Here is a 26,676-nt window from a genome sequence, read left to right as displayed (position 1 = left end):
CATCAGTGCTAGGAGACATAGAAGCACTAAGTTTGAAATGAGGGGCAAGAGGTGTACTAACCGGTTTTGAATTTTCATTCATCCCGAACCGCTGTAGTACCTTCTTCAAATACTGCTTCTGACACAGACTAATCTTGCCCTTCGCTCTATCTCTTTCAATTTCCATACCTAGTATCTTCCGAGCTTCTCCCAAGTCCTTCATCTCAAATTCATTACTCAGTTGAGTCTTCAATCTTTCAATCTCCACTTTGCTCTTACATGCTATTAGCATATCATCAACATATAAAAGCAGATAAATGAAGGTTCCATCTTGTAGCTTGCAAAAGTATACACAATGATCATAGTGACTTCTTGTGTACTTTTGCCCGATCATAAACCTATCAAATCGCTTGTACCATTGTCTTGGAGACTGCTTCAAGCCATACAATGATTTCTGCAATTTGCAAACCCAATTTTCCTTTCTAGCAACCTTAAAACCTTCTGGCTGAGACATATAAATCTCTTCCTCCAAATCACCATGTAAGAATGCAGTCTTGACATCAAGTTGAGCCAACTCAAGGTCAAACTGTGCAACCAAAGCCAACAGAATACGAATAGAAGAATGTTTTACTACAGGAGAAAATACCTCATTGTAGTCAATGCCTTCCTTCTGAGCGTAGCCTTTAGCTACCAATCTGGCTTTGAATCTTACATTGTCTTTTCCCAAAGATTCCATCTTCTTGGCATACACCCATTTACAACCAATTGCTTTCTTCCCTTTTGGTAACTGAACCAGCTTCCAAGTCTCATTTTTATGAAGAGATTTCATCTCCTCATCCATAGATTTCTTCCACTCCACGCTTTCTGAACTTCTAACTGTTAGAAATGTGCCCTAAGAGCCAATACATTTGATGTAATCTCCTTAGAATACATTTCGTATATGATATATAAAGGGCAAACTTAATTTGTTATCTTTTACATCGTGTAAAGAAACAAATGTCCAGGGTATGCTAAATAAGAGATAAAGTAATCTAAAGAGGATTAGATTCAGGAGACCTTTAATCTCTAATTATAGCATCCCAAATGTTCCTAATCATAGGTTATCAAATGGGCATTGATAAACCGTCAAGATTAGCACATATTATGTATGCTCAATTGGGAGGATGGTTAGTCTCAAACCATTTGTGTAGTTGACACTAATACAAGTATGTGGGTGCTCATTAGTGAATGAGTACACTGAATGCGATCAACCGTAGTTCTCATATGGAGTATTTATCTACATGTCAAATGAGAACTCATAGTTGCAATAATGCAAATTAGTCCTTAGACCTGAGGCATCATGGTTGTCCTGTGATGCGTTATTGATCTTTGATAGCTCTTAAAGGCAAGCCGTAAAAGATTTGTCTTAAGTGTTGTTGGGATCTCTTAATTCATCATAGGGGCATGTGAATGTACAATAAGGAATCTCTACTTTCGATAAAGAAGGAGAATGTTTCAAGATGTGATTCAGTAAATCTTTGGCCAAAGTATTTTGAGCTTGATTTAGAAAGTTGTTCTTAATCACGTTCTTTTGAATCACATGAGGTTGTAAATCATATTAGGGGTTTGACATAATCAATCCGTACCCTAATAATATGATTTGAAACATTGTATAAGAGAAGGACCGTATTGCATTGCAATTCCAACTGAATATGTTCTTCATCTATTCTGGTTAGCTTGGGTAGCCTTGATATATTGCTAGATGTCACTCTTGGCTTGTGGAAGTCCTAGGATTGATTGTGATCGATCCAAATAAAGGAAGAATTAAAAAGGGGTTTTAATTCCAGTTGGTTAGAAAGAGTTCTAATATTTTCCCACTGCCTTGCTAATTAGAACCTAATGGATCGCACACCTTAAATGGTTAACTTTGAGTAATACAAATGAGAATGAGGAAATCAATTTGATTGATTTGATGTGGATGATTTACTACGTGTAAAAACGTATTTGGGCTAAGTAATAGTTAACGGAAAGCCCAAATGGTTGGGTATCAAGCCCAAGGGCTTAAGACACCTAAATATTATGGTTTAAGTGTCATAAGGCCCAATTTTGGAAGCCCAATGGGGTTTGGCCGAAAATGCTTAAGTGAATGTGTATGGGAATTGTTTCCATAAGCTCATTAACACACAAACACAATCCAACATCAACCAAATGGGTTTGGGAGATCAAAGAGAGAAAAATGAGAGTTTTCAAGAGTGAAACACTTTCATCTTTCAAAATGGTTTAGATTGAAACCAATCTTGAGAATCTTGCACTAGCATCCAAGTATTCTCAAGATACTTCTTCTCATCTCAAGGTTCCATTGGTGTGGAGACTTAGAGGCCATATACTTTTGTGGCTCACATGGAGGAGAAAGATCAAGGAGCAAAGATCAAAGATCAAAGAGGAGATCAACAAAGAGGAAATCATCAAGAGAAGACCAAACACAAATTGGTTCATATAATTGCTTCAAGGTTAATTAGATCTTATCCTTTCTCTTGAATTTTCATTTATGAAAAACATATCAATGTTCATGGCTTAAGATATTTGGAAGAAGTTTTGTTTTTGGATTTAAACAACCACCTTAGACTTCCGCTGCGATTAATTTGATTAAATGCATGTTTAATATTCAAATGAACTTGGAAAAATGTTTTGAATTTCCTACACTAACAGCTTCTTTATAGGCGGATGGAATATTATCTTCAATAACGGGAAGTGCATATGCCACAATATCAGTAAACCGAGCAGGCTTTCGAATTTCCCTTCTCGATCTTCTGGTTGCAATATAATCTTGTTGCTGTGGAGGCTCTTGGGTAGTTGCCTCCTCTTCATCATCCTCGTCCTCATCCTCAGAATCAACTGTAGGACTAGTGTCTGTAACATCAGACCTTACTGGAACAACTGGAGTCTTCAGTAACTCCACCTGCTTTGAACTACTCATGGTCTTGGTTACTTCAATTTCACCTTCATGCTTGTTCTGATTAACCATAACAGCCTCATCAAAAGTCACATCTCTGCTTACAACAAATTTCTTCTCATCTGGACACCAGAGACGGTATCCCTTCACGCCAGTGCTAAAGCCCATAAATAGAGCTTTCTTTGCTCTTGGATCCAATTTGCTTTACCTGACATGATAATAAGCAGGACAACCAAATATGTGTAAATACTTGTAATCAATACAAGGTTTACCAGACCATACCTCCATGGGAGTTTTGCCCTCGTTCGCAGCAGCAGGCAACCGATTAATACAAGATGCATTCTTGGAAGGTCCCCAAACATCAGTGTGAACATAATCTAGAATGCCTTTAGTGTGGTGAATAGCGGTGCCAAATTTCACTCTAGTTTGCTTACCCAGCACACAGTGTTCACAAAATTCCAATTTGCATGCCTTCGCACCTTTCAATAAGCCTTGCTTCACCAATCCTTGCAACGTTTTTTCCCCAGCATGCCCAAGACGCATATGTCATAACCTCGTGGTGTCTGTGCTATCTGCGTCAGCAGCTTCGGTGACAGCTGCTCCACCAATAACTGTACTCCCCTGCAAGAAATACAAGTTATTTCGTCTTGTACCTTTCATCACCACTAGTGCCCCGTACACAGCTTTAAGAACTCCACCCTCCATGGTGATCTTGAGACCCTTGGATTCCAAAGCGCCCAATGAGATGAGATTCTTCTTCATATCCGGTATATACCGAACATCACTCAATTCTCTGACTGTTCCATCATGCATCTTCAAACAGATTTTGCATATCCCTTGTGTTTTGCAGGCATTATTATTGCCCATCAAAACAACTCCACCATCCAGCTCCTCGAAGCTAGAAAACCATTCCCGAATGGGACACATATGATAGGTGCAACCTGAATCCAAAATCCACTTCTCGGAGTGACCATCAGCAGATGAACTAGCCAAAGCAAACTCGAAATCATCATCTCCAGATTTTGCAACATTTGCTTCAGAACTCGCTTTCTCCTTCTCTTTGTTCTTCAATTTGGGGCAGTCTTTCTTCCAATGACCCTTTTGGCGACAAAAGGCACATTCATCTTTAGCAGGAAACTTTCCTCGCGACTTTGAACGAGATTTTCCCCGCTTCCCAGATTTTCTTTCCTTTGTTCGACCCCTTGCAACAAGTGCCTCGGTTTGTGAATTTTGAGTCTTCAATTCCTTCTTACGACACTCATGATTCACCAACGCCGCAGACACCTCCTCAAGTTTCACCTCGGATTTTCCATACAACAAAGTAGTTGTCAAATGATCATAATCATCAGGCAATGAATTTAACAAACATAGTGCCTTATCCTCGTCAGGAATTTTCACGTCAAGATTTGCTAAATCAGCAAGTATTTTATTATAATCATTGAGGTGTTCGTGCATAGAAATACCTGGACGATACTGAAATCGGAAGAGTCGCTTCTTCAAGAAGAGCCGATTTCCTGCGCTCTTGGTCATATACTTCTCCTCCAATTTCGTCCAAAACTCCTTAGCAGAAGTTTCCTTCATATACGGGTATTTCAACTCCTTATCAAGGAACGATCGAATAGCAGCACAAGCATGAAGATTAATTCGCGTCCACTGCTTGTCATCAATATCTTCTGGTTTATCCTCCAGAACCATATCCAACTCTTGTTGATACAACACATCCATAACTTCACATTGCCACATACCAAAATTATTAGAGCCATTGAATTTATCAACCTCTAACCTTGTAGTAGCGATAGGATGTCTATTGGATGTAGGTGCCGACGAAGACGAAGTCGACTCCTTCTCCTTCACAAGTTCGTCTTTATCTCCAGCCATCAAATCCACTCGGCACTATTCACGACACTGTAGCAACCACTGTTCACTCACTGTAGTAGGTCACTGTTCATGGGACTGTAGCACCGCCACTATTCACGACTGTAGCTCCAGCAAATTTTTCACTCCTACGAAACCCCAGTCGAAAACTGGAGCTCTGATACCACTTGTTGTGCGGAAGCGTCAACCAACTATGAGTGAAAAATAAATAACAACTTGGCAAGAGATAAAATAATGAACACAAAATAACACCAACAAGAACACCAAGATTTATACTGGTTCGGCAATGCCTACATCCAGTTTGGAGACGACGGAGTATTCCACTATAATCAAATGAGAGAATACAATAGTATTTAACACTCAGAAACCCAAGCCCCAAATATACCCAAGCTCACACACTCAAGAATATAAAGGGAATACAAATTGAGTACAATTGAAAAGGGAAAAATAACAAACGACAGCAACAATTGTTTTGCTGCCCAACTCTTATTTTTCCTCTCTCACTTCTCTCTGCCAACTTCTGTCTCTGCTCTCTTGCTGCTGCCATGCTTATCTATTTATAGAGAAGCCAACGGGTGAAGGCCAACTACTTCAGTTATGAGGCCAACTACTGAAGTCAAACCAATTAATTAGCCAACGTCCAACAATTAATGTGCCCATGCAATTTGTCTGCCAATCAACCAAGACAAACAGCCGAAAGCAACCAATCAACCAAATACCAAGGCAAACAGCCAACTACAACAATAACTAGCAGAAAGTGAATTTCACCTTTTGACTATTGGTTTGAGCCAATAATCAACACGAACCACGGCTATGCATGAGGGATTTCAACGAGCTTGTCTGGTCACATGAAAAGGTGAGGGGCTCCTTGGTCTCCTACCAGGATTCGATTCCTTCGAAATTTTATTAATGAGAACAAGCTACTCGACGTGGGTTTTACATGCCCAAACTTCACCTGGGCAAAAAGAGAAGGGGGTTTGGTGACCATTCAAGAAAGATTGGATAGGTGTTCGATTAATGATGCCTGGCTGGAACTCTGGTCTAATTCAAGGGTATTACACAAACCAAGGGTGGCTTCTGACCACAACCTTATAGTAATTGACACTTTACCCATAGCTCCAAAATCAAATATAGGTTTCAGATTTAAGTCAACTCGGGCTGAGGACTCTAATTGCAGGGAGATTATTAGGGAGGCCTGGAAGCGAAGGAGTGGGAATTGCTTTTCTCGTCGGTGGGGCTCTAGCTTGGATTTGTGTAGGCTTGATTTGATTCAGTGGAGTTGGACACACTTCCCTAATAATAAAAAGATCATTGGTAACCTACTAACTGAGCTAGAGATCTTGCAAGCCCAACCAAACATCAATACGAATAGGGAGGCTGTGGTTTTGCTCTCTCCTAACAGAGCATTGGAAAAGAGAGGAGATGTATGGAGCCAACGGTCTCGTATCATGTGGCTGAAAGATGGGGATCAAAACACACACAAAATTTCATCTATCCACGACTATTAAATGAAACAAAAACCGCATCTCCATAACTAGGGATGAGAATGACAATTGGCAAGACAACGAGGAGTCTGTATGGTCTGTTTTCGGTGGATATTTTTGGAATTTGTTCACCTCATATGGCCCAAGGGATTAGAGAGAAATATTGGATTGTATTCAGCCGAGGATTAATGCTGAGGATAATCTATTTTTGGAAGAACCTATTACTATTGAAGAGATCAAGGATGCTGTTACTCAGTTTGGTTCTCTAAAGGCTTTGGGCCCTGATAGTTTCCCATACCTTTTCATCACCATTGAGAGGAAATAAATGAAATCATTATGCATACTGTTCAAAGTTACTTTGAAATCTGAAGGCCGGTGAAGGCTTTCAATCACACTCATTTGACGCTTATACCTAAAGTTTATAACCCAGAAAATGCTACTTAATATCGGCCTATTAGCCTGTGTAATAACTCCTGCAAAATTTTATCATAGCTAATGGAAAACTGGCTCAAGATATTAATTCCCAAACTAATATCCTACCACCAAAATGCCTTTGTGCTCGGTAGGCAGATCCAATATTGCGTTTTGGTGGCCCATGAGGCTTTTCATCATGTTAAACTCAAACGGAGGGGTAATGTCCATGAAATGGATTTAAAGATGGATATGAACAAAGCCTATGATTGGGTCAAATGAGATTTTCTACAAGCTACAATGTTAAAAATGGGGTTCGGTTCCAACTGGGTGGCAATTGTGATGAGGTGTGTTACTACTGTCTCTTTCTCGATTTTATTGAATGGTAAACTTGGCAAAGCCTTTGTGCCTACAAGCGGCCTGAGATAGGGAGATCCATTATCTACCTATTTCTGTTGATTAGTGAGGTCTTGTCAAGGAATGTTACCATTGCTGTTGATCAAAAGCTTATGAGAGGTATTAGAGTTAGGCAAGGTGGTCCTATTATTTCTCATCTTTTTTTCACCGACGACTCTTTATTCTGTCTACGTTCTATCAACAAAAATTGCAAGGTCCTTAGATGCATTTTGGACGTGTACTGATTTGCTTATGGTTAGAAAATAAATTATGAGAAGTCATCTATTTTCTAAGCCCTAATACACCACGAGGTATGGCTTGTGATATGTGCTCGGTCCTTGGGGTGCCAGTAGGCGCAAACCCGGGAATTTATTTAGGCTTACCATCAATATCGGGTACAGTGTGTAGCCTTAAACTATATCACCAAAAGGATACAGCAGAAAGTGCGTGGGTGGAATGAGAAGTGTTTGACTATGGCAGGTAAGGAGACCTTGATTGGCGGTGGCAATGGCGGTTCCTACTTACCCTATGTCTTATTTCAAACTCTATTCCACTTTGTGTAGCTCCATTAATAGTATTCTTAGTAAGTTTTGGTGGGGGAATGGGGCAAAGGAGAATAACACCCACTGGAAGTGATGGGAGCACTTAGGCATATCAAATAAAGATGGAAGAATGAGTTTTCATGACATTGAAACCTTCAACCTTTCGCTGCTTGCAAAACAGTGTTGGCGTATCTGGAATAATCCTAATGAATTTTGGGTTCTAGTATTAAGAGCTTAATACTTCCCAGATGGTGATTTCCTAAAAGGTACGAGAGGATCAAGACCGTCTTGGGCATGGACTAGTATCCTAGAAAGAAGAAGAATCATGATGGAATGGGCGAAATGGCAAATTGGTATGGGCACAGTGACAATATTTGGAGGGACAACTGGCTCCCTTTTACAAATTTATCAAGCCCTTTTCCCACTGCGACCCATATTGGGCCCTTGCCTACCATGGTTCACTCGCTCATTGACCCCGATACTAGGGACTGGAACTTGGAGAGTATTGCAAATATTATTGAGTCCAGTACTGCTACTCTTATTAAGGCTATACCTCTAGGGAATTTGGGGTGTCGTGACCAATTAATTTGGCCCTGGAATAAAAGTGGTTGCTATACTGTGAGAAGTGGCTACCATTGGGCTATGTCTCATATGCGTGGGGTCTCCAATGTCTCATAGAATAACTCTCACCAGGTTGACAACAACATTTGGAAGGTGACTTGGGGGATAAACACTCTCCCAAAGATAAATATGTCTTTGTCTGGTGTGTTATTTCTAACGCCATTCCGACGATGCTCAATTTATACCGACAGAAGATATTAGCAAACTCTTGGTGTTCGTTGTGTGATGGAAGGGATGAATCCTTCAAGCACGCTATTCTGCTTTGCCCATGGGCTGCTTATGTTTAGTTTGGATCAACTCTTGGATATAAAGTTAATGTACAACAAATCATGTCCTTCGATTCTTAGATTGCTGGTATTATATCTTCATTTGGCGCTGATAAAGCTAAAATTCGGAAGGTCTTGGAGCTAGTTGCCATCATTTGCTAGGAAATATGAAAGGAACGATGCAAGGCTATTTATGGTGGTTTGACACCATGCCCTTCTGGAGTCCTTCGTTGGTGTTTATCCCTTCAATATGAGATGAAGCCTCGTTGCCCTCCAAATACTATTCACCATGTGGTTCCCAGTGTTTCTCGGGCATGGCAGAGTTGGCTGCATTATACAGGATCACATGGGTACATTGTTGGGTGGTTCCTGCACGTTTCTACTTCGATCCTCCCCCGAGGAAGTTGAGACTGAAGCTATTTTAGTCGGGATACCTCTGGCTAGAGAAAATCAACTTCATAATATTATTGTGGAAAGTGACTGCAAATGTGTGGTTGACAAACTAAATAATGGGGTGGTGAGTCACTGGCGAATATACCCTCTCATTTGAGAAATCTGGCTGGAGGCTGATAGGATTTTTAGTACCTGCGCAAACAGGGTTAAAATCACTGATCATACTTGCAAGAATACAAGGTAATTGAAGTATAAATGCTCATGCAAGGTCGTTGTCCCCAAAGATTGTTTGACTAATTTGTAATTAAACTAACTCTTAATTAATACTTAAAATAGATTTGATCGAAGAGTTTAAATTTATGAATTTGAAAAGATTAAATTAACAATAAAAGAAATCTGAAAGTTGGGAAATAATAACAGCAAAGAAGAAAAACGTTCTTAAAATTAACAATTTAGATAAAACTAGGGTTTAGCCATCACCGTCACAATCCTATGCAATTCTATCAATTACTTATGAATTTCCACAAATATGCTTTGAAGGTTAGGTTTTCCTAATGCATATTTTCCTTGTGATGTTCAAGCGAAAACATATATCTAACATGCAATCCGTCTGTGATGTTCAGATCAAATATAAACATGCAAGACTCATTAAGCTTTGTGAAAACCCTTTGAAAAACCATGCAACCCTTAAGAGCGTGATGTTCGCCTTAAGTGAACTTACAACTACTAATCACAAGAAGCCCTTCTCAATTTCAGGGTGATGTTCCAACAGAAATTGCATCAAATTACTTGTCTAAATATCCTAATGGTGATCAGTCATTAAAATAGACAGATAGTTTTAAATGCAGTGATTAATAATTCAAAGCAAACATGCATCCATTCATAAGCAAATTAATAAAATTACATATTCATGCTAAGGCTTATGGCCTCGCCCTAGCAAAAGGGAAATTAGCTACGCATATTCATAACTAAAATTCAAGAAAGTATCATCATCATGAATAAGAATGAAAACACCTTAAAGTAGAAAATCTTCAAGAACCCTAGCAGAAGTCTCTGTCCAAAAGCCAAAAGAGAAGTCCCTAAATTTGCTGTGAAAAATAACTTAAATACCTCCTAAAACCCAGCTCCTCATCCCCATAAGGAAACTAGGTTAAAATAAAATAATACTAGGATATAAAATCCAAATTGGATTAGGAGAATCTGCCCACAATCTGCCCAGCCACGTTTGGCCTCAAATCTCCTCCAAAACTGGCCCAAGATAGCTTGTTTTAAAGATAAAAACATTCTGAACACTTCTCCAGAAGGTCACGAACCCATCTGAGGTCATCTTGGGCTCCAAAAACGCAATAAAGGTCCAAAACGTCACTATTCCAGAACCGCGCATTGCTCCTTTATTTTATTGCCAGAAAGTAACCGATTGGTAGAAAAGTCTGAAATTTTGATACGATCAAGCTAAGTGACTCACGAACGTCCTCCAATTGGAATTACTCCAAAATTCGTCCTTTTTTTTTTTATGTTTTGCTCCAGAGGAAGTCGAAAGTCCTATATTGGAAATATAATTCAAAGTATCAAAATTCTTCCAAAATATCAACCAAAATATACTAAGAATGGGATTAAATATATGATATAAAATATGCCCATCAGAGGCTGTTGATTTCTCTAAGATTTTCTAGAGATGGACTCCACAACAGGCTAATCAAGCAGCACATATTGCTGCATCGTTGTCAAACATGAGTGTGTGAAATATATCCTAGGCTTTACATCCTCATCCCTCTTTGGTGTTGGTTCTAGCTAATGATGGATTACCTGTGGATTTACATATTTTATTTTATTTTTCTTCTTTTCCTTAAGTTGTAGTCTTTGCTGGACAGTTTCAGAATGAGTTTTTCTTTTGATTGCCTCTGCACCCTGGGTTGGACTCTGCTCCGCTGTGGTTATCCTTTATATTATCTTCTTTTGTACTTTGTTTGCTTCTGCCTACGGGTGGCTTTTATAATAATTTGCTTTTCCGACCAAAAAAAAGAAGAAGCTTGATTAAGTGTGAATCTTCATTTCTCGTGAGTATCGAGGGCAAATCTTTCCACCAAACTCGATTTTTATCCATGTGTATGAAACATTTACTCATACAATTTTATATAAGAAACATTAAAATATTCTATTACATAATCAATGGTCTATCACATCAAAATTAATGATCAATGGTCTAAAAAATAAACAAATTAAAATAACTTTACATTTTAGCAGATCGATAACAAGTTTCACAAATTAGCACAAACACAATCTATTTTTAAGGGGTCACTATGAGTCCACTTGTTATCAACACGGCTTGCTACGGTGCAACCCAATTATTGTATTTTTCGTGCATATTTACGTTATATTATCATATCATGTATGATTTTGTCAAGTCTCCTATTTATTACCAAAAACGGAATGTTCTTTGTTAAATTTTTGTTTTTGTTTGTTGAAGTAGAATTTTCATTCTAGATAAGCAATACAAGATAAAAGAATAGCCCAAAGTGAACTATTCTCAACACCAATAGCATGTTTACTAATATGAAATTGGATTAGGAGGAATTGAATTGAGGAAGAGTTGGATTGAGGAGAATTAGATTCCAAATTCCTATTGAAGTTGTTTACTAAACCAAATGGAATTGGGGTAGGAGTGGTATTAATTACTAAAATGTCCTCGTTTTTGGGTTAAAGTAGATGGCATATTTGGAATTTTGAAAATTGTGTGAGGATATATAATGGGTAAAAAAGATGAATTCCTAATGTGTTAATTCTCCAGGAATTAGAATACCACATCCCACCCAAGAATTCAATTCCTAATTTTGTGTGGGTCCCACTTATTTTTCAATTCCTTGATGTGAAGTAAATGCAAGAATCCTACGTAGGTAGAAATTCAATTCCTGATTAGTAAACACACCACAAAATCAACATGAAAGGCAGGTCACAAGCACACCCATCCTAAGAAAATGACAACTAAAAAGCATCATCATATGAAGGAGATGACTACCTGTACCAAATCATGTGGGACTTAAAAAAGAAACAAATCTACCGTGATGCAATAAGTGTAGCCTCATTAAATATTGTCATAAAAAATCATAAAATTAGAGGAAACTTTGGTCAAGAAAAAATAGTATCACTACACTACATCACAACCACGGGGTAAATATTTTGGTCCAAACTTTCTCCCCGCCCAATATATCTTTTCTTTTTTCTTGACAAAAAGAAAAAGTCCCAGTCCATTTTAGGTTAACCCATCATGGGTTGCTTTTGCTGATTTTGAAAAGAAAAGAAAAAGCTCTTCAAAAATTATAACATCGTCTCTCCCTCTCTCTCCCTTAGACAAATTTAGGTAGTCCGTTTACAAGACGACACAGACAACCTCAAGTACTCTCTCTCCTTCTTCTATTTCTCTCTGCTAGGGTTTAAATTTGAGACTCAATAAATTTTATCTTCCTGGTTTTATTTCCAAAATAATTGTTTTTATTATCTAATTTTCATGAACTGTTGGCTCCCCCATTCAAAACCCAGTTCATACTTCATTATTGTAATGAAAAAGCTTTTTCATTTACAAATATTTCTTGCTTCTACATTTAATTTTACTATTTTGATTCACAATGCTTAACTTCTACTTTGTGCTATCTTGTGATGATTTCGATCACAAACCAAAAAGTTGGGCTTTAGTGATTACTTGAATTAGGTGTAGAAAGCTAATAGAGTGAGTGAATTAAGTTGCAAATTTTGAAGAACAGCAATTGGGACATCTACAATTCTAATGATGAAGGTTTTGGGGTTCTCAATTTTATGCGAATTGTTAAATTCTCTTTAAATATTACTCTAGGGTTTATGTTTTTTGCAATGCTTTGAAAGGCGAGGCATTGATGCGAGACGTTTTAGTCGCGTTATGCGAGATGTAAGCCTTAAAGTACTGAGGCGTAAGCTTTTTGAACATTAATTTATTAATACTATACCCATATGTGCTCTTTGATGTATACAAACATACTTTCTTGGCAATATACAACTAAAACTTTCGTATCTCGCTGTTTGTACAACCTCCGTGCTTCCACTTTTTGACATAAATGCATATCCAATGTCCATTCGGGCAGTTTTTGTCCATCACTTCATTATGAGTGACAAGATAATTTCCATAACATGCTCTCATTTTATCACATAAAACAAATGGCAACATAGGATGCCTTCGCTCATATTTCTAACAGTTCCACTCTATTTGATCATCTTTCCCGCCAAGGTACACACAACTCCAATTATTTTGCCGAAATTATAGATTATTTTTTCATGAATGAGTGCTAACGAAACATTGATCTCGTTACATACCAATAAAAAGCACCTATGTGTGTAAATTTGGGAAGCATATTGCTCAAGACTTTTAGGTGTTGTTGTAAGCACTTTCTTTGACTGTTTTCAGTGGTATACATTCAAACAACTTAAAGCCTTTTCTCAAGTAATATTTCACAAACTTGTTTATACACTCCACACATTGAGTAGTACACATACTACCGAAAAACTTGGGTCTAAGGTGTGATTTCGCCCACGCATCTCATTTTGCATACATCATTTGCAGCCACCCTTTTGTTTTTGTGTAATAACTTTGTCCTTCAAAAACTCTCATTTCTTTTCAAACTCATTGACTGTAATTGGTTCTCAAAGATATACATGAAATGATTGTACCAATTTTTTATCCTTTAAGTTATTATGTGCATTCCTTGCCACGTGCCATGAGCAGAACATATGATTGCACATAGGCAACACGTACTCAATTGCTTTATGTTTATCGCCTCATCCCCATCTGTCAGTATTGATGTAGACTTATTGCCTTTCATGGAGGATATGAATGTCTCCAATAATTACTTTTATGTTCCAAAGGTCTCATCAAGCAATAGGGCACAACAAACACTCTCCCAGTGGTTGTTTGAACCAACAAACAACACTAGAGGCTTGTCATACATATTGGTTTTGTATGTGTTGTCGAATATGATGACGTCTCTAGAGGCAACATAATCCAAAAGTGAAGTAGAGTCTCTCCAAAACAAGTTAGCAAGCCTATTCTCCTCATCTACACTGAACTTACAAAAAAAATCAAGATCCACTGACGCTTTCGCTTTCATGTAGGCGAGTCTAGCTTCAGTGTCGCCGTCTAACAATATTTCCCTACGTGATGCATCCAACTTCTTCCTTAAGGATCCAAGTCATCAGCTCATGCATTGATGGAGGCTTAAATCATACACCATATGCGGCAATCCCTTCCACCATAGGTAGCCAAAATGGATCATTTGCAATATTAAATGGGAGTGCTTTAGAGAAGAAAAAACGACCAATCTTTCGACAAACTTCCTCTATTTCTTCTTGTTTGTATGCTGAATTTAATGTACTTTGCCGAGCTTCTAAGGTAACAAATCTATCCATTGGTCCTTTTGATTTAGGTTGTGCTCTAAAAGCCTCATCAATTGCAACATTTTTAGTACCGGAGATTCCTATATTCTTTATCTAATGAAGTTTCCATACTATGAGCCCCTCCTCGGGGACCATCCCCAATCTCTTTAAGCATTTTATTTTTCTTTCTTTTTTCAAGCTGAAAAGTTTTCAAAGTTGCGGCACACTCTTTTTTCACATGCTCATGAACTTTCTTACATGGTTGCATACCATGATGAGTTTGACCCAAATGATGCTTAAGTCTAGAAATTTCTCCACTGCAACTTTGATCACAAAATGGGCACCTCAAGTGTTTTTTTCCACGCAGGATCTTTTCGATTCATAGTTATAAAACAACACCATTAATATTTCTAATATACAAGTATGATGCATGTACGTCAAATTTCTACTATATCACATAAACGAATAAGATAACTAATATATTGAAAAAAAAATTGAAAAAAAATTATACAGAACCTCAAATTACAGTTGCGAAGAATTAGAGAGAAAAATAAAATGGGTCGAAAGATTAAGAGAATTTTTGAAATTGATGGAGATTATTTTGTAAGGGTAGAAATTAGGGTTGTACTATACAATATATATATACTGGCTTCTTGGCACATGCTCACGCATGCACCAATTGGTTTGTTATTATTATTATTATTATTATTTTAGTATTAAGAAAAGATAACATGGGTAGTTATTATTTGATTTTGTTTTTAATTTTAATTTTTTTAATATAAAAATGTGAATTTACCATATTATCCTCATTTAATTAATAATTTCAATTCTTAATGTTTGAATTAACTAAGGACATTTTCTGGTATTTTGAATGTTTCACCATTCTCTACCATTTGTTTTATATATTAAGTCTATCTATTAATATATTAATTTAGAAAAAAAAAAAAAGATAAGTAGAATAAAGCTACAGCCGGCTGAATTTAGAAAAGGCAATAAAGATATTAATTCTTCTTGCCTTAAGTTTATTATAATAAAGGTAAGAAAAAAAAAACAGAAACTTGCGTTTTTTTTATCAAACCACTCCAAGTGAAACGACGTCGTTTCATTTAGAATTTTTTTTAAACACTGCAATCGAAACGACGTCGTTTCATAACAATAAACCTAAAAAGAAAACACGCGAGTCGTCTTCCTCGCAGAGTCGCAGCCAATTTGCATACTCGCAATATTTCTTCAGGTTCAGAAGTGTCCAGATCTGGCACGCCTCGCTCTGCCTGGCCACGCCTTGCAACACCTCCTTACGCCTTCCCCGCGCTAAACGTGCAACTCGTGAAACAGCCGACCGCCTCTGGAGATTTCCTGCCGCCTCGCTCCGACGCGCTCGCCGACGCGCGCGAAGGCATGCCTTTAAAACACTGGTTTTTTGTACTTGTTATCTCATGAGAATTTAGGGATTTTCTTAAGTAGTTTGAGGTTGACAAGTCTTTTGCCTTGAAGATTTTATGACTTAAGGTTTAGCTTCAATTGATGTTATTTTGACAAGAAAAAAAAGTGTCTAGATTGATGAATAAATGGGTTATGTTCAGGTTAAATGGACGAATCTGAGAAAAGAAAGGAACGACTAAGAGCAATGCGCACAGAAGCTGAAGAAGCCGAAGCTTCTCATAGTGTTACAACTTCAGCTGTCCCTGGTTACCTTTCCAATCCGTTGGCTGAAGATAGTGCAGCTATACCAGTGCACGAGGAACCTTGTGCTCCTTCTAGGTTTGACTTTTACACAGACCCTATGGCAGCCTTCTCTTCCGACACTAAAAGGGTTAAAGTTGGCAACCAGATTGCGCCAAGTAATTTCGGACGTTCAAATACGGGTGGTTCTCCTATGGCAAGGTTTTCGTCGCCTCTTTCAGGTAGTGTGTAATTTCATCAAAATGTTTTTCTTTGAGCTGGATTTCCTATAATCATGCATGGTTGGCCCATTTGATTTTATTTTCAAAATTCATAAACTCTAATCATGTGGTGGTGTATGGAAAACTCCTTCTATTATTGATTTAGTGAATAAGATATTGGTTTAAAAAGTGAAAATGAAATTGTTTCTAAGCCCCAAATTTTCTTCTTCAATAACTTTTGCCAGCTTATGGTATGAACTTGGAAACTATGGGTAACGTTATGGTTCCTTGTGTCATTATCCAATTATTTTCTTCGTTGGTGTGTGCTGGAAAAGATTTGGCCATTTTTGTTTTAATTTCATTTCACTGCAAGTGTCATATACATATCCAAAATAGAAGTGTAGTCTTGAAATATTTGATGCATGCTCGGATTGCTTTCGTCCAACCAAAATATTGAACACTTGAAGTTCATCTTAGTTATCTGCCTTTTAGTTTTTGTCTTTTTCTTTCCTCTTGATTTTGGTTTTCTTAATTTAATTTAGGAGGACCAAGGAACCCTGAAATGACTGCTCCTCCATCCCATCAGTTTCAGAGCAATTATTCACCAGATCAGAGAATGTATCAAGTACAACAAGGTTTCTGTCAAAACTTTGGTCCTCAAAGAAACCCCATAGGAATAGCGAGACCATTCCCTACGCATCATGGAAATCCACCTGAAGTCTGGAATGGAGCTGAAGGTGCTGCCAATTATAGTTTTCCATCTGATCCTTCAAGAGAATGCAGGTTTCCTAGCCCTGGGTTTAGACCACCAGGAAGCCCTGGATTTAGACCACCCGCAAACCCAGGATATAGACCACTAGGAAGCCCTGGATTTGGACCACAAGGAAGCTCTGGATTTGGACCACCAGGAAGCCCTGGATTTAGACCACCTGCAAGCCCGGGATATAGACCACTAGGAAGCCCTGGTTCCAATAGTGGGCAAGGCAAGGGGCACTGGCGTAGCAATAGTCCAAGCCCTCATTCAGTACATGGAGGCAATACTAGTCCTGGTTCAAGTTCAGGAAGAGGTGGAGGGCACTGGAGCACGAGTCCTGGATTGGGACGGAGAGGTGGAAGAGGGCTGGGCTCTCATGGTCCTTCTGCAATGGAAAAACAATTGGGGCCAGAGCGGTTTTACAATGTATCCATGGTTGAAGACCCATGGAAGTTTTTGAAACCTGTTATCTGGAAAGGGGTAGATACTCCCATGAAACGTTTCTACAGCCCTGGCTCTTCAAAACCCCCAATTGAAAAATCTAGTAGCACAAAAGATGCTAGCATTTCAGAAGGCTCAAACAAGTCCACTTCACAGCCAAGCTTGGCAGAGTACTTGGCCGCCTCATTCAATGATGCTGTCAAGGACACACCAGCTACATAACCATTGCTTCTGGGTTCCAGGAAGAGCCTCTCACTATATTAATGTACCGGTCAAAAAAATGCAAACCAGAACATAGAAGCAAGTGGTACAGAATGTTCAAACAACTGCACTCTACAGCCAAGCTTGACAGAGCACTTGGTCGCTTCATTCAATGAAGCCATCAATGGTGCACCAAGCAACAATTGCTCCTGATTTCCTGGAAGAAGTTCAAAATACTAATGCCCTTTAGAGAAAGATGGAAAACCATAGTGGTGCTAAGTAGGCACCAACTGGATCGATGGATTTCTAAAAGCACTGAGAGTTTGATGTGTTGGCATGCAGTAATTTTCAAAAACAAAAAGAGAGATGTCAACTGGCTGCTGGTTTCTGGAATTTGTTTAAGACGGAATCATGGTATCAGTGTTTTTCAAGTTAAGGATGCAATTAGAGAAGTTCCATTTGCAGTTGAATTATTTTCTCAGTTTTCTTTGTTCATGTTCACCGGAGAAAGATCTCCTTGTGCTACAATTTTGCGTGCGAACAATGCCATTCCTTTCAAGAATGATATTGGAAAAACCTAATCGCCCTTCTGCAACTTACTGTCCCCAAAAGTTGATTTTGAAACTGATTTTTAGCACTAAGAAGTCTGTCTTTTGCAGCTTGCAGTCCGAGAACTGCGAAGATGTGTGCTTCATGTTTCTTTTTGTGAACCTAGTGAAATCTGCAAGTTTTAACTGCATAGATTATGCAATTCATCCTTTTTGTATTGCTTTTCAAGGAAAATATACAATTTTTCATAAAATCAATGTTCCTCTAGGATTATAGCAATTGAGCTCTGCTACAAGTCAAATTTATTCATCATATTTTGTTCACCGAATGATGTCTCAATCTACATTTAATCAAATATGGACTCACAAACACAATCATTTGGTGAGTGAAGTTGAAGAATAATTTGGCGAGTCTAATATTATTGTTAGTAATATGCTTGCATGGTTTGAAATTAAAAACTCTTGGCTGTTTTGTGCGGATAATTGTAATTGTGGTCATTATAAGGGGAACCCTTAATCACTCTACAAAAGTCATCTTACACTCCTTTCATACCATTTCACCATTTCAATAAATGAGTGTGAACCAAGAGGATTGCATGATTATTTATCTTTTGTAGTGTTAATAACAGCACCCCTTATCAAACCTCTGATGAAGAAAGGTAAACATAAAACCACCATATCATTTTTACCTTTCAATTTAGAAGAAAAAAAAAAGAAAGAAAATTTGGATGATCATATGCAATTTAATCTCTAATCCTAACTTTACTAAACGAGAAATTAAAATCAAAGAGCTTAACCCTTTTCTTTGATCAAGAAGATGACTGTTTCCCTGTCTCCCTAACAAAACCTACATTTGTTTCAACCAGGAAAAAAAAAGACCTACCTTTCTAAACCATGTCCTATCTACTAAAAATTTTCACATAAAAACGAGTCCCTTCAAAATTTGATGGCACAACCTTGTGTAAGACCAATGCTGAAAAATTGGTCATTCTTTTGCTGACAGCAAATCTTATCCCCAAAGCTATGGATGAGCTGCCCAGCCAAGCTTGATGGATCATCAGTGAACGTGTCCACAAATACTCTGACCACTCTTCGTTCTTGCATATTAGCTTTCAGACTGAACCAAGTAAGAAATTTTACTCTAAAATCTTCATCTATGTTGCCCCCATGCTCTAGCCATTTGATTGCTCTCACAGAGTAGTCGTAATCACTTTCCTCTGCTCGCTTTGTACACCTGAAACCTGGTACTTTACGCATTCCGTTGGATTTACAAGGTGTCAATGGAGAAACTGCTTTGATCAAAGAAGCAGTTTCTGTTAGAGAAGGCAGTGAGTAGAGCCTTTTGCTCTGGTTCTTGTTGATGCCATTCGACGATTGAAGCTTCGCAGTATGGTCTCCAGAAGCTAATTTGATGTCACTAGAATTGGTTGATTCTTCTTGGGAATGGTTTTGAACAACTGCTATATTATCTTCCCTTCTCTGATTCTCTAACATAACAGAGCTATCATACAATGCAGGTGTGACCCATTTAGCTTCCCAAACACCCAATACTCCTGCGTTGCTAAACAAAGAAACCTTGCAGAAATATTCAGCTGAGGGATGGAGATTGGTGAGAGTAAATTTCCTCTCTGGCCTTAAAACAATGAAAGAGGGTTGGTCTGGATAATCCTTCACATCAGACTTACGATGCCACAGCCTGCAACCCAAGAAGTTGTTAAAAAGATGATTCTCATATTCTAGCACGATGACAACAGAAGTAGGGGTTGAGTCTTCAAACTGGATGTGGCAAGCTGATACAACAGAATTATTAAGCAACATCAGTGACCAAATAATATATATGAAGAAAAAAAATTCAGTTTGTTTGACATCACCAAACAGGACTTTATTTATTCTCCTTCCAATTAACCAACTAACTAACTAGGGTGATGATACCAGCCACCAGTTTGCATTTCCTACTGTAGTCAGAGACTCACACGTAACCCATATAAAATGAAATGTCTAGTGCTGTGTTCCATCTAGATGCTTCATATGCGAATGGGGATTTCAAATCATTGAAAACAAGAAAAAACAACTTACTTGCTCGCTCTTCCTTTTCCACATGGACAGGGCAAGGATCAGAAAACATTGAATCAAAATATTCCACTGCAGAATTGCACAACTTCTGAACATCAGCACCACAAGAGAGTCTGTTAACAATTCCACGAGCCATCTTTGCGCAGACCTGTTCCAGTGGGCCTACTTCATTCTTCAGCTTTTTAATAGCAGTTTCTAAAGTGTTCTGTAGTTTTTGGTATTTCTCCGTTCCTGAAAGAATTTTGTAAGATAGAGAAATTCGTAGACAAAGTACATCCACTCTTCTAGCCTCCTTTGCAATCATTAATTGTTTTCTCCAGGTTCTGCACAAAATCAATCATCCAATTAGCCAACATTATTATTTGGTGCTAACAGCAACTCAAGGTCGGTTAGTCAGTTTGAGATTGCAACTGGTTGTACATCATTCATTCTGATAGTTGATTCTCAACCAATCAAAGGCCACATTAGTATCAATAGAAAATATTTCCAGGACATAAATTTTTCCTAGGAATGCATTCTTAGTAAAATGTTCTAATTCTTTTAGTTTTCAGTTTTTGGGGATTGATACAAATTTTCTTGGAAGAGTTTGTAAAAAGAAAGAAATATTACCAATCAAAACATATATAGGTGACTTAATAAAAACGCTGTTTTCTAAACATTATCATAACCTAACATCTTAGAAAATATTTTTCAAGTTAACATTTGTGGTGCCATTTCCTATATTAAATTAAGGTCACACACGCCAGAAATATAATTTTCCCCAGTTTACTTTCTTTTCCTTGAATTTCTGCAAAAGAAACACAACCTTAAGGGAGATTCACTCTCAGACGCTATGATGGGTATGCAGTTTAGACATCTTCATACATGTTTTGATGGCTAGTAAGATCTAAACTTCTTTGAAAGGGAGATTCACTAATCAGATGCTCTGATGGGTATGCATTTTAGACATCTTCATACATGTTTATATGGTCGAGCTTGACACCTAGTAATCCTGGTTTGTTTATCTAGCGTCAGTGCACGTGTATGTAAGTAGATAGTATGCTTAAGAGATGTCTTAGTAAGTTCTAGAGACTTTGCTACTGTGCAATAACTGCTACTTATAATCATAGAAGCAAAATATGTAGCTTTCACAGTACACATACTTGGGTGTTTGCATGCGTGCAAAGACACAAAAACGCAACACCTGCAGATGTCTATATAATTCATGAATAGGCAATTGGTTTTTTCTAGGTTGGGTCTGAACTGACCAGGTTGTACACAACTAGTACCATACCATACATTGGCTATGCAGTTGAAGAGTAAGTAATTGAGATTTAAATATTCACAGGTGTTTATAAAATATTAGTTACCTCATTAAATCATTAACCTTTCCACAAGCAATGCAATAGAAGCTTCCATCCAACTCTGGGCAACAACCATTCTTCATAATGCCAGCTTTTTCATGCTTTAAAGCACACTCCAGATGGCATGAAATTTCACATGGACCATTCTCATCAGCAGTATCAGAGCCACAGGTCAACCATAGACTAGGGTCCTTGTTATCATCGAAAAGATGACAGATACAGCAAGAACATCTCTTGCAAAAAGACTCCTCTGACCCTAAGGCAGCTCTGCAAGCTACATTCTGACAGACTTGGAATTTAGGGTGTCCTTCTTGACTAGTCACAGGAGAAACATGACCTGGGCCAGTGAGTGGTTGAAAGGAAGCTTCTACATCCCTTTTCCTTTTCTTTCCCGTTTGATTTTTGGCCGGAGAAAATGCAGGAGAGCTTTTAGTATTACTCTTAGATTTCTCAGATACTACCTTTAAAAGCTGTGCTATCATTTTGGGTTTTGTATATCCTCTGTACTTCCTCTCCTTACCCATTTCGGCACAGATAATTTCAAGAAGCTCCCTACGGGTAAACGAACTAAGGATTCCTGGGGCATCTTTTGACCATTGGGCAATCTCATGAACTAGTTCTCTCTTCTCTCCCAAGCTTAGCCTGCTACACTTTTCAGGGTCAAGTACAAAACCTGAGGAAACAAAACAAAACCAAATATCAAAACTGAACTTCAGATGCCTTATAAGCTATGAAGTTGAACATAATCGCAGGAAACTAGCAGATACTTATAAAGGACACTTTACAATTCATATTCATAGTTTATCCTGGGTAATCATATAAAGTAGTTAGAATGAGACCAAAAAAGAACATTTATGCCCTGACGAAGTACCATGAGAGTATGGTCACAACTAAACCTACGGCAGAATAACTCATTAAAACATCTCTTCGGTTTGTTGTTTCTCTCTTTTGCTAGTTAATTTTCTATTTTTTAAGGGACACCAACAGGCTTGAACCTGAAATGGGCCCTTGAATTTTGGTAGACTTTGTCACCATGTTGTCTCCATAAGGACTGATTCCTTTTGGTACAAAGGAAAGCAAAGGGAAGGGAGAGGTTTGAACTACAAACACCAAGGAAACACATTGTTTCTTCATAGCAAATAAGTAACTCTCAAAACACAACTGTTCTTTACGTGATCTAATGCCTAATATCTCATATATAACGCACTGCCATTTTTATTACCAAAACCTTTTAAACACACACACCATTAAGCTTTTTATTTTATAAAAATTTCAACAAAAAAAAAAAGGAACTTATAAAACAGATTTACCATACCACCAATGAGTTATTATTCTCCCTATAGGCAATGCTTTAAAAAAAACAGGCACTTAAAAAAGAGAAATCAAAGTTCTGTAAACCACTCTTGTCTCCTGAAGGGTTAAGTTAACGGTTCCAATAGGCAATGCTGGTCGTTGTCATCAGTCAATCTAAACAGTGTCTCCCAATATGCTTTCTAGGAGGGACCAACAGCCAAGTGTGGTTATAAAAAATAAATAAATAAAAAACCAAAACCCCCAGAAAAAGAAAAAGCCTTTTAATCATCCACAAAATACTTCTTGCATTTTGGCAAATGCATAATTATGCAAAAAATTAGACCCTGGACAACGTACATTGGGAATAACAGCAATAAAGATGTTCTGAAATAAGGGGAAAAATCAAAATACAAAAAAACGGCAAACTCAGATGCAAAATACTTTTGTGGTGACATACATTGTCAAGAACAATAATCATAAAGTAAACAAAACACCAAAATCCATTGCAAAAGAGTAAACCCACAAAATTTTTATTAGGAAAAAAAAGAGAGAATGAAAAAGAAGAATGGTGACTGACCTGAGAACAGAGACTGCATGTCTGAAGCCCTCGCTTCTGGGTTGTTCATTGTTTTCCAAAGAGGAGGCAAAGACTCTATTTTTATACAGGGCCTTGTTTGGAGAGAGAGAGAGAGAGAGAGAGAGGGTCAGAGGAAAAGTGGCATCCGAGTAAAGAAATAAAAAATAATAAAATTGCCATAAATAAGAGATTTGGTATAAATGAGGCGAGAGAGCAATTAGCCAATTGGTTTTTATTTATTATTTATTTTAAATGTTTTTATGTTTCTTTTGCGTGATAACCCACGCGCCTGTCTGCGTCATGCCATATTACTTTGATGCTTTTCGAAGTATGCGGTTTCAGTTTTTACTTTAAAAAAAAAAAACAATCAAATTAATAAATTCGTGGATGAGTGTTTGGGTGTAACTCTTTTTGCTTTCATCGTTGCACAAGCCTTGTTTTTTTTTTTTTTTGAAAGGAAGGCAGAAGCCTTGTTTGTATGAAATTGAACAAGGGCAAAATATATAATATAAAAAAGAAAAAGGCCAAATTATATTTTCTGCCCCTGTAACTTAACCTAATTTCAATAAAGTTTTTTTAATAGCAAATGGAAAAACAATGGAGAGAGATCAACACAAAGAGCAACAAGCACTAGAGAGAAAAGAATGAAGTAAAGGAAAAATCAGTTCGTTATGGTGTCGTTTTAGTGTCAAGAAATTCAAAAAAACAAAAACAAATAAAATCTGATTTTGACCCTAGATGTTAAATGAATATGGTTGTGATTAAGGTTAGGCAAAATTAGGAGGAAGTTGATAAAAAGAGAAGCCAAATCACAAGAAAAACAACTCAATAACCCACATGATGGAGTGAGAAAGTGGCGCACCGTTTGTCATTTAGTGTCGTTACGCAAGGTCCATCAATGGCGTGTTTGTTGATCAATTACATATTACGTCATTTTTTGCTTAATAGTCAGGAATTTCAAACCGTTGGATATTAACCGTTCAAATTTTAATTTTGTTTTCCAAATAAGTATAGGCTATCTCGATTTAATGGCCGAAATTCAATAATAAAATCAAATCCAATGGTAACAAAACAAAACAAAACCCACGACTAAAATTTAAATCCAATTAAACATCAAAATTTTAACATTAATAAATCTAGCTCGGATTCACACCAAAAATAAAAAAAATTCTAATTGTTCAAAAATCTGCACAGAAATGTTATGTTTACGAAATAAAATGTTGATGTCATAATTTGAAATTTGATTGATTTGTTTGTAAATTTAAAAAGTAACCGCAAAATAAAATTAAAGCAAAAAAAGACCAAACAAACGGAGGTTAAAATAATTGTTAATAATAAATAAAATTGGCTAGTAAATTATGAGCTTGTAGGGTTGGAGCAGAAACAACTAAACACCTATCGTATTGGTGAATAGTGACATTTGAGGTCTAATTTGAAACCCTTATGGATTGGAGATGACCTAAGTCTATATTTATCTTGCATATATAACACCCAGGGGCGGACGGATTAAGGGACAAAAGGGGTCGCTTGACCCCACGAACTGGCTGGAAAAATGGCTATGGACAGCTTGTGGAGGTCTGAGTAGACCCCATGGCAAGCAGAACGACGACCCCAAGCAGTGGCGGATCCAAGATTCTCGGGTCATAGGGTCACAGTGTAAACAATGTCGAAGTTTTTTTAGGCTAAACTGTTGATGTATTTTTAGGACAAATGAATCATTTTCAATCCAATTATTTTTAAAAAATAAAATATTTATTTATTTCACATTAAAAAAGAAGAAAAAAAAAAGAAGAGGAAACATGGAACTACATTAATTTTAAAAAATTAAAAAAACAACAATTTTAAAGCTTAAAATATTAAATTTTCCTAATGTTTTTGTAGAGAATTTCCTCTTGATAATTTCCATGAATTTTTCAAAAGAGGGACAATTTTAAAAGGCTAAAGGTTTGAAAAACAAAACAACTAAATACCCTTGAAATTTAAATAATATTAATATCATTCATAATTAAAACCTATGTTTTCTATCGAGCTACACACTTATGTTTTCTGCCTTTGCACGTCAACCCACTTAAATAGAAAGAAAAAAGAAAGAAGGAAAAAAAAGAAAATATAACAATATAACAATATCAATTTAAAAAAATATCAATAAGAGTTTTACAATTATACAATTAGTCTATCAAAATTCTTATCAAATATGAACAAAATCCATGTCAATTACACAATTAATCTAACCAAAAGTACATGTGATTTAGAAGTCACGACATAAAAGTAGACGTGATTACAAGTTTGGGATAATTTTCGATGAATTTTTTAGAGCACATATGACTTTTTAATGAATTTACGATGTTAGTCCAATTAAAAATTGACATGTGGCGCCTTGTTAATGCATCATTTCAAAAAGGAATTAAAATGAGAAGCGCTGGATTACAACCCAAACATGCTGTGTCTTTCTTCTTCTTCTTCTTCTTCTTCTTCGGAGAGCTCTGCAACTTCAATTCTAAAAGCTCTTAAAAACTTCTAAAATTCATAACTTTGGTTGTGGGGCTCCGATTGATGAACCGTTTTCTCCTACATGATCGTGAGATCGATCCCAACAATCTAAGGTAATATTCAGGGTCTCACCAGCAGCAAACAATACAACCTCTGTGGCCTTTCGTCGCGGTGGCCTTCCGTCAAGCACTTTGCGTGCATCTCTTGGGGTCAGGGGCGGACGGATTAAGGGACAAAAGGGGTCGCTTGACCCCACGAACTGGCTGGAAAAATGGCTATGGACAGCTTGTGGAGGTCTGAGTAGACCCCATGGCAAGCAGAACGACGACCCCAAGAGATGCACGCAAAGTGCTTGACGGAAGGCCACCGCGACGAAAGGCCACAGAGGTTGTATTGTTTGCTGCTGGTGAGACCCTGAATATTACCTTAGATTGTTGGGATCGATCTCACGATCATGTAGGAGAAAACGGTTCATCAATCGGAGCCCCACAACCAAAGTTATGAATTTTAGAAGTTTTTAAGAGCTTTTAGAATTGAAGTTGCAGAGCTCTCCGAAGAAGAAGAAGAAGAAGAAGAAGAAAGACACAGCATGTTTGGGTTGTAATCCAGCGCTTCTCATTTTAATTCCTTTTTGAAATGATGCATTAACAAGGCGCCACATGTCAATTTTTAATTGGACTAACATCGTAAATTCATTAAAAAGTCATATGTGCTCTAAAAAATTCATCGAAAATTATCCCAAACTTGTAATCACGTCTACTTTTATGTCGTGACTTC

General features: G+C 37.4%; 2 protein-coding genes across 2 annotated transcripts; one reads left to right on the top strand and one right to left on the bottom strand.

The window, feature by feature from the left end:
• The first annotated feature begins 15,479 nt into the window (after window positions 1–15,479).
• Window positions 15,480–18,170, top strand: SIC (hydroxyproline-rich glycoprotein family protein). The gene is made up of 3 exons (XM_021977031.2): window positions 15,480–15,692; window positions 15,880–16,200; window positions 16,722–18,170. The coding sequence occupies exons 2-3, from the start codon at window positions 15,885–15,887 to the stop codon at window positions 17,594–17,596; spliced, it is 1,191 nt and encodes a 396-aa protein (XP_021832723.1). The 5' UTR covers window positions 15,480–15,692; window positions 15,880–15,884; the 3' UTR covers window positions 17,597–18,170.
• Window positions 18,171–18,900: 730 nt separating this feature from the next.
• Window positions 18,901–23,545, bottom strand: LOC110772575 (VIN3-like protein 2). The gene is made up of 4 exons (XM_021977016.2): window positions 23,410–23,545; window positions 21,546–22,212; window positions 20,200–20,519; window positions 18,901–19,913 (listed from the first exon to the last, which is right to left on the bottom strand). The coding sequence occupies exons 1-4, from the start codon at window positions 23,456–23,458 to the stop codon at window positions 19,060–19,062; spliced, it is 1,890 nt and encodes a 629-aa protein (XP_021832708.1). The 5' UTR covers window positions 23,459–23,545; the 3' UTR covers window positions 18,901–19,059.
• Window positions 23,546–26,676: the final 3,131 nt, after the last annotated feature.

This window comes from Prunus avium, chromosome 1 (assembly GCF_965620075.1).
Source record: "Prunus avium chromosome 1, drPruAviu1.hap1.1, whole genome shotgun sequence".
In the NCBI taxonomy this organism is placed as follows: Eukaryota; Viridiplantae; Streptophyta; class Magnoliopsida; order Rosales; family Rosaceae; genus Prunus; species Prunus avium.
The sequence above is the reverse complement of the archived record's forward strand: the minus strand, read 5'-3'. Positions and strand labels throughout refer to the sequence as shown.

Coding starts and splice junctions, on each gene's coding strand:
- SIC (XM_021977031.2), top strand. CDS start 15,885: ATGGACGAATCTGAGAAAAGAAAGGAACGACTAAGAGCAATGCGCACA. Junction 16,201..16,721: donor GTTTTCGTCGCCTCTTTCAG/GTAGTGTGTAAT, acceptor AATTTAATTTAG/GAGGACCAAGGAACCCTGAA.
- LOC110772575 (XM_021977016.2), bottom strand. CDS start 23,458: ATGAACAACCCAGAAGCGAGGGCTTCAGACATGCAGTCTCTGTTCTCA. Junction 22,213..23,409: donor CATGCAGTCTCTGTTCTCAG/GTCAGTCACCAT, acceptor TTGTTTCCTCAG/GTTTTGTACTTGACCCTGAA. Junction 20,520..21,545: donor AAGGTTAATGATTTAATGAG/GTAACTAATATT, acceptor GATTTTGTGCAG/AACCTGGAGAAAACAATTAA.